The 8449-nt window shown below is 31.5% G+C and overlaps 1 protein-coding gene across 1 annotated transcript; it reads left to right on the top strand.

Annotated features, from left to right (window-relative positions):
• The first annotated feature begins 6669 nt into the window (after positions 1-6669).
• LOC111463111 (salicylic acid-binding protein 2-like) lies at positions 6670-8007 on the top strand. Its single transcript, XM_023106928.1, has 3 exons — positions 6670-7119; positions 7250-7387; positions 7460-8007. Exons 1-3 carry the CDS (start codon positions 6682-6684, stop codon positions 7739-7741), a joined length of 858 nt encoding a protein of 285 aa, XP_022962696.1. The 5' UTR covers positions 6670-6681; the 3' UTR covers positions 7742-8007.
• Positions 8008-8449: the final 442 nt, after the last annotated feature.

Below are 8449 nucleotides of genomic sequence, written 5' to 3'. Positions count from 1 at the left end.
GGATTGAAATTTTTTTTTTTTTTTTTTTTTGAAGTACTTATGCATGCTTAATTGGGTGATTTTAGTTCACACAATGACAGAAAAACATTGAAGAATTTACTGGAAAGAGACAATTCAAACATATGTGTCTCTAGATATTGAGACATTACAAACATTGATTGATGATGGACTTCATTTTTTTTCTTTTTCCTCTGCATTTCACACACTGTTTTACCTAATCATATTCAAAATAACACAACTTTTACACCCAAATTAATGTATAAAACTTGTAAAGAATTTTAAATAAATATGAAACCATAATTCATGAGTAATTTTATGTTTGTTTTGAACCTACTTATTTATAATAACATGAAGGAACAAAAAAGAGATTAATTTATGTTAATCCAACCAACAAAATCAACCCAATTTCAACATTTTTACTTTCAAATAAATTAGTCTTTTTCCATAAATTTTAAAAATTATATTCATAGTGTTATTTTTCTTAATTGGGAATTATTGCTATTATTATTTTATTAAATTCAAGCAATAAAAATCCTAAATTTTCGTAATTGAATAGGTTGTATGAAAATTTAGGGTAAATTTATAAATATTTAGGGTTCTGGGTGATACAATTCTTATTTTATGATTTGAACTTATACAACCATCAATTGCCACAATTCAATCTTTCTCGAGATTTTAGTTATTTGAACGGGTAGAAATGGTCAATTTTTTTAGTTATGAAATTAAAATATTAAGTAGAAATTGCAAGAACCGAAGATTTTTATAAACCGTTGATCCTATGGTAGTTGTCGTGTTGAAGCTGACATTGACCATTCATTACTAGTTTTTTTTCTTAGTCTTATCTAACCTTCTTTTTTTTATTTATGTAAAATCTTTGTTTCTCTAACTAAATTCAGGTCTTAAGAAGACAATCAACTTCGCCCTCCAATGAAAATTTTGAATTCAAAAAATTTTCAAAATGACAAAAATCAAAAAGATGCAAACGGCCCTACATGTCTCACACTTGTGGGTGTCATGCTCAATTTTTTGGTTTGGTTTCATATCCTTCATTCATAATCATACCCATCTTATCCCTTCATTTACACGATACTTATATTAAATTTCTTAACTATCACCCTAATTATCCTCATAAACTTAATTTGTATTATTAGTCTTCTCTGACTTTTTTACCTTCTTTTTTCGATGTCACACATGTGTAAAAGAGAGGTACACGAATAGGCTAAAAAACACTCCAAATAATTGAAAGTTACTATTTATACCAACACGATACACTTTCATTTTCGATAGTTCAATCATAGAAACTCTAAGCAATTTTCAGTAACTCAGGCGTAGAAGTTTTAGAGCAGAGGGCGCGTCAAGGAATAGTTGTGCCCGTCTTTAGAGTTTGGGGTGAGCAGAAAAGGAGGAGGGGTTTGGATCCTCTGAATTATTTCCGAGTCTGGGATCGGTGTCGGGCACTCCCTCCCTTCAATCACCTCTCCCGTCTCTTTCAATTTCCAAAATTTAAAGTTGAGATTCTCTTACTCCCTCTCATTATTGTTGAATCATAATAATTAACTTTGGATTCATGTGATCCTAATGTTTTTGATGTCCCCATAATATTTACTATCCAATATAATATAATATATATACCATATTATGTCTTACCAAATTTGTTTTATGATAATTCATAATCTTAAATATTGCGACCGCAAAACGAATTTTTTTTTTTTTTTAATAAAATATGTTTGAGATTTCTATATGGAAAACTCTATTTAATAGACCCGTTTTAAAATTGTGATCAATATTTTGATAATACGTTGATATTATTTAAATGGAGTGTAGATAAGATTTAAAAAATTGTTAGGAAAGTAAACGGACGTGGAATTTAAAAATAGGTATTGGCCACTTGACACTTAAATAATGAAAATATTTGATGAGGTAGTTGTTGAAAATATCGACAAAAAAGGGGAAAAAAAACAAAGATTTTGTAATAATATTATTAAATCTGCTCTCCCAATAACAAATTATACTTCTTTTTCTAATTGAAATTTCTAGAAAATGCTCTTTTTTCCTAAAAAGCTTGACTATTCGCTGCTCGTTACTCGGATTTTCAAACTTGGATTAAAATCCATCTAAGTTACTAAATTCTATAAATTATGAATTTGATATTGAATTTAAAAAAAAAACTATTAAAAAATTATATTACCTTCCTAATCCCACTAATCTCGAACTTATTTGAATTGAAATAGACTTTAAGGAAAAGAATTGAAATGTGGAGTTTAGTGAACAATTTAGGTAGGAAGAAAGACCGAATTCAGATAGGAACGAAATATATGGATTTGTACGTGCAACAACAAGCCTCAAGCTTTGATTCTATCTAGTAGACGTGAATTTTAATTTTAAGTCGAAATCACGAATCTCTACAATAGTATGATATTGTGTATAAGCTCCCATGGTTTCATATAATAAAGGTATATTTCTTACCTATAAACACACAATCATTCATTTAATTGACGGAGAAGGTATTTGGCATCATCTAATTATGAGGAAATTGAATAATTAGGAGAATAAATTGAGGTTAATGATATTGAAGTTTGTGGGTATGGTGGTGTTGGTGGTTTATGAAATGACATGACAACAATGCATGGGATGTGATACAAATATGGACCCCGTCTTGTGTCTCCCACTCATACAGCACCCATACACCTTTTCATTTTTAATATCTATCTCTCTCTCTCTCCCCTTTCAATCAATACCTTCAATCATTCTCTCTCACGCCATCTCTGACCTCGAATCTCCAATAAATTGAAGTGTATACATATGATTATAACATTATATTAACTTAAAACCCCTTCACTTCTTTCTTTCTTTCTTTCAAGTTTCAACATTACACCAAAGCTTTTTATTTTTAGTCTTTTAGGATTTGTACCCATTCTATCTCTTGGGATTCTCACGCCTCTTTTCCAACGCAACACAGCACACACTCTTTGATTTCACCTTTCTTCTTCTTCTTCTTCTTCTTTTCTTCTTCCTTTTCAATTCCCATTTCAATTATACAATCACCAAAACCCTAAACCACTATATATACACACACATTCCTTTCCAAATCTACACACATCTTTTACTGCTCAAAACCCTAAGGAAATATGATTTAATAACAAAAAGAAAGAAAGAAAGAAAGAAAGAAAGATTTAGAGGATATATGGAAACGTGAGAAAAGCTGGAAGATGAACAGAATAGTCCTTGCATAGATGGATGTATCATGTCTTGCCTCTCCACACAAAACCCCTTTGCATGTGCTCTCTTCTCTTTCTTTTTCATTTCTTCATTATTTGTAACTCAGTCTGAATCTCACAGAGAATGAGTTTTTCTCTCTGACACACACAATTCTTACTCACAACCCTTGCCACTTACCTGCCCTACCCTTCCCCAACCTGTCCCCCCATATAATCCAATTCCCTTCCCTCCCTTCCCTCTCCACCCTCTTATCTCTTTTCTTCTTCTATATTCCCATCCCACTCCCACTCTCACTCTCACTCGGTTATGCTATGCTATGCATGGCTATGTCGAGAATACGATTAGAGTTTGATTTGTCTCTAACACCATCGCACATAACGAATTTAATTAGACCTCAAACTGAAATACGTCTTAAGGTTTTTGTGACTACTACATTTTCAAAACAACCCTAGTCCAAAATGATGAATGGATGGAGTCAAATATTCAAAACGTAAAAAAGAATAAAAAAAAAAAACAAAGAAAGAAACAAATAGAGCATAGAGACAGGCACCCAATCATATCAACAACAAAAGGAATCCAACCACAGTCCCCATTGTCTTATTATAACTCACTGTCTACCCATTCACCATTCTTTCAATAATATTATTTTATTTCCAATTTGCCTCACTTTTTCTTTTACCTTATTATTTTTTAATAATGACCTTCGATCTTCCTTCCACCTATCATTCACCTTCCCTCTTTCTTACTATTATTCTTAATATCTCTTCTCGCAGAGCACAAGGCTGACGACGCCTCCATGCCCCAAAAACAGCCCTGAATGGCGCAGGCCCCCCATAACCAACGCCCTTCAAACTCCATCACCCCCTCAACACACGCCAACTTCACAACCCAAGTCTGACCATACACCTTTTAAAACATTACTTAAAAAGGGAAGATTATGAAGGAGCTCAGCCAATCTGTCCATGGATTAATGGATCATATCCAATATCCAATGCTATAAAATTGTTGAAGATTATTAGGAGGGAGTCCTATATTGGTTAATTTAGTGAAAGATCATGAGTTTATAAGTGAGGAATACCATCTTCGTTGACATGAGACATTTTGGGGAGTCCAAAACAGAGTCATGAGAGCTTATGCTCTTTATTGACAATATCATATCATTGTCATGTCATTTTGATATGTCATTTTGAGGGAGTCCAAAGCAAAGTTACGAGAGTTTATGCTTCTCGTAAATAGTCTTAATCATTTCAAGGGCCCATTGCCTTCATTATTTCAAGGGCCCATTGGGCTTGACTTATAACCCAAATAATTGAATAAGGCTGAACTAAAGGTTTTTCAAATTCAATACAATTTCAGTTGATCCAAAAAACATAACATTAATAAACACAAACAAACAATAATCTAAAGGGTATTTCTCAGAAACATGTTTCCACAATAATTTTGTATAAAGCAACTAACTTGTGGCCTCCATTTAATGTTGAACAAGATTTTATCACATTTTTTAGAACGATATCTTATATTAATGATGTTTCTTAAAAAATGAGCATTATTTTTTTTTTTAAATAACATGTTTAAAGAACAAAATTATTTAATATTGAACAAGATTTTTTCACATTTTTTAGAACGATATCTTATATTAACGATGTTTCTTCGAAAATGAGCATTATTATTTTTTATTATTTTAAAGAACATGTTTAAAGAACAAAATTTGATTGCTTTAATACCGTACCATAGGCATCTTTGAAAATAACAGAAAAAACAAAAAAGAAATAAATAGAAAAAAAAAACAAAAACAAAAAAGTTGCACTCTATCCATCAACCTTTCTTTCTTTTATCCATCAACCCATCATAGTTTTATTAATTTCTTTCTTTTATTTTCAAATATTTTTAAGTAGGGCTAAATTAGAGAAAATATTCATAATTATAGTTTAAATAATATTCTTAAATTAAAAAAATAAAATAAAATAATCTTTGTCCTTATTCGTGAGAGAATTTACAAACCTACAACAAAATTAATTAATTAATTAATTAATTATTCTTTTGAGTTCAAACAACTATTTCAGGAAAATGGTTAATTGAACCTAAAAAAAACGCAATAATTGATTTTCAGGTTTTAGCTTATTTTCTATTTTAATGGGTAATTCAATTAATCTATATAAACCCATTAATTTAATTGAAAGGTGGCGTGTTCTCACGAAATTGGATAATTGAACAAAAAAACGCAATTATTGATATTAGTTCATGGTTAGAATAACATAACCAATAGCTTGAGAGACTCAAAATCATTAAATTTAAAGATTAGGGTTTGTTTTATGTTTTAATGACAAATTAAATTAAAATATTTATTATTATTATTATATACATCTAATATTTTGATTAATAATATATATATTTTTTATTCAAAATTCCTCTCGACTTTCGGCGGACACTATGTTCTTTTCGAATAAAAAAATTGATAAAATGTAAATTTATTCCTTTCAAGAAAGTTGAAACTTAATTCTAATTGGAGTTTTATTTTTATAATTTAATAAATCTTCACAAATAGTATCTACCATGTGATAAAAATCTTTCTAAATAATTCTTATATGAAGTTCTTATTAAATGATGTCAACTAATTATAATTTAAAAACTATAAAAACTAAATAACTTTACTTATAATTCAAGCAAAAGCGTTTTTAATTATTCACAAATAAACAAACCAATTAAAAAATGAAAATATTTATTTAATTAATTATTAATTTATATAATGTACATTTTTCATTAAATAACTTCGAATAATCCAAATGAGAGTGATTTATATAATATCCATGATTTCCTCAATCCGATTTTAACTTTTTAAAATCGGATTTTCAAAGACGTGACCTGCGAATATATTTTAATTTTGAGAAAATAATACCCACCACTTTTCTTTTTTTCTTTTTTCTTTTTACAAGCATACTTTAAATTTTAATTTAATTAATTAATTAATTTCTTGTATTTTGTTCAGTGCAATCAACTCTTGTCCTTCTATTTATTATTATTATTATTTAATTTTGCACCTGTCCATTACAAGTTTGTTTTTTCTATTAACGCCCGTATCTAGTTTACTGCTCAGATTGTAGTAAATATTATTTAATTTTGATTAAATAAGAATATTAAATTAATTTTTTTTTTTTTTTTTTTAATTTGGAGTCAAGTCACGTGAAGTCAGAGATATTTTGTATTTGTCAACTAAGAGTAACTTTTGTTGAGAGACTTTGTAGTGTGAGAAGTAGTTATTTATCGGTAAACATTTTGTTTATACTGATTGGTTACCACTCGTGGATGTTAGTGAATTTATTTTCTCTGAACTACGTAAATCTTTGAGCCTCTTTATTTAATTTTTGTTGATAGGTGTGTGAGTGGGATTGAGGATCTGAGTGTGGGGCCTGCATAATTACTTGTCTTCATTAACCACCTAGGCGGGCTATAATTAAATCCACCATGACTTGTAGCCACCAAGAGTTTGGCAAGTCCTCTACGTTCAACCTGAACATAATTTTTGGAAGAGACTTGACTCAAATGGAGCAAAAGCATTTTGTATTTGTTCACGGAGCGTGCCATGGAGCTTGGAGCTGGTTCAAGATCAAGCCCCTGCTCGAGGCTGCTGGCCACCGTGTAACGCTGCTGGACATGGCTGCCTCGGGCATCCACAGGAAGGTCATCCAAGATGTGCACTCCATTGTAGACTACTCTGAGCCTTTGTTGAAGGTCATGGCCTGTCTTCCTCCAAATCAAAAGGTGATATTGGTGGGTCATAGCCTTGGCGGCTTCAACTTGGCTGTGGCTATGGAGAGGTTCCCGGACAAGATAGCTGCCTCTGTTTTCGTGGCGGCCTTTGTCCCTGACACTGACCACAAGCCTTCCTATGTCCTTGATCAGGTACCTATTACTTTTACCGTCTAATCAAAAAGTTGATTACAGAGCATTCAAAAGAATCTATTCTAAATTTTTAAAGAATAAAGGATGAATCTTTGGATGACCCAAAACTCAAATTTTGTGTTGATGCAAGTACAATGAGCAAACCCCCATGGAAGCTTGGCTCGACACTCAGTTTAGTCCTTATGGAAACGAAGCTAAGCCTTCAACATCAATGTTTTTCGGACCCGATTTCGTGGCCAAGAAGCTCTACCAACTCTCCCCTCCCGAGGTTTCTCTTTCTTTATCTGTTACATTTGTTAAGAATATTTAGTATTAAATTATAGTTCATCATATATATCAGGATTTAGCACTGGGGCTGAGTCTTGTGAGGCCAAGTTCATTGTTCATGCAAGACTTGTCAAAGGCAAACAATTTTTCCAAGCAAAACTATGGATCCGTGAAGAAAGTATACATCGTTTGTACCGAAGACATAGGAATCCCAGAGGAGTTCCAAAAGTGGATGATCCACAACGGTGGGATTGAAAATGTGATGGAAATAAACGGCTCTGATCACATGCCCATGTTTTGCAAGCCTCACCAGCTTCTCCACTGTCTCCTTCAGGTTGCTGTCAGCTGCGCCTAATCCCAGATTTTACTTCCAACGCCTCTGAAATAAATGAAACGGAAGGCAATAATAATAAATGTTCTATAATTCTGCAAGACTTTCTAAATGTTGGGTTTGGGATGTTATGATATGGAGTGCTGCTTGGTTCATTATTGGGAATGCACGTCAATGTGTTTCTTTCAGTACCTAAAACTTGTTATTTACATATCTTTTATAATTCTGTACGTCTTCCTTAATTTGGGGTTTGTGATTTTATGATATGATCCATGATTGGGCATGCGTGTCAGTTTGTCTATGACATAAATAGAATTTTTTTTTAAAAAAAAAACTCAACTAACAAAAACACTATATCAGATCCAAGGGCTATGATTTGAAGATAAATGCACCTATCCTAACGTAAATGTATGGTGCAAGTTGTATATTCGTTCTTTCATGAAAACATACGTGCGTAACGGTATTTCATAATTTTGAAGTAATCATGCTAACATGATATGCATAACATATCATTTAGAGGTATTATGTATCATACGACATGATATGCATAAATATATTCTCCTACCGACTCCACAAACTGTCAAGAATCTTTGTGACTCAATTAAATCGAGGGACCTTGCTCTTGTGTTCGAGTTCAACTATTCACTTTCTTGATTTAACTGACTTGGGGCAACCTCTTTCTTAATTTCTAGTTTAAAAAACAAAAAAAAAAAAAAAAAAAAAAAAAAACTT

The sequence above is a fragment of the Cucurbita moschata genome, unplaced genomic scaffold, assembly GCF_002738365.1.
Source record: "Cucurbita moschata cultivar Rifu unplaced genomic scaffold, Cmos_1.0 Cmo_Scf00028, whole genome shotgun sequence".
NCBI lineage: Eukaryota > Viridiplantae > Streptophyta > Magnoliopsida > Cucurbitales > Cucurbitaceae > Cucurbita > Cucurbita moschata.
The sequence above is the reverse complement of the archived record's forward strand: the minus strand, read 5'-3'. Positions and strand labels throughout refer to the sequence as shown.

Excerpts from the sequence above, each read along its gene's own strand:
- LOC111463111 (XM_023106928.1), top strand. The coding sequence starts at position 6,682 with ATGACTTGTAGCCACCAAGAGTTTGGCAAGTCCTCTACGTTCAACCTG. Across the intron at positions 7,120-7,249 it reads CTTCCTATGTCCTTGATCAG|TACAATGAGCAAACCCCCAT; the intron begins GTACCTATTACT and ends TGTTGATGCAAG. Across the intron at positions 7,388-7,459 it reads ACCAACTCTCCCCTCCCGAG|GATTTAGCACTGGGGCTGAG; the intron begins GTTTCTCTTTCT and ends CATATATATCAG.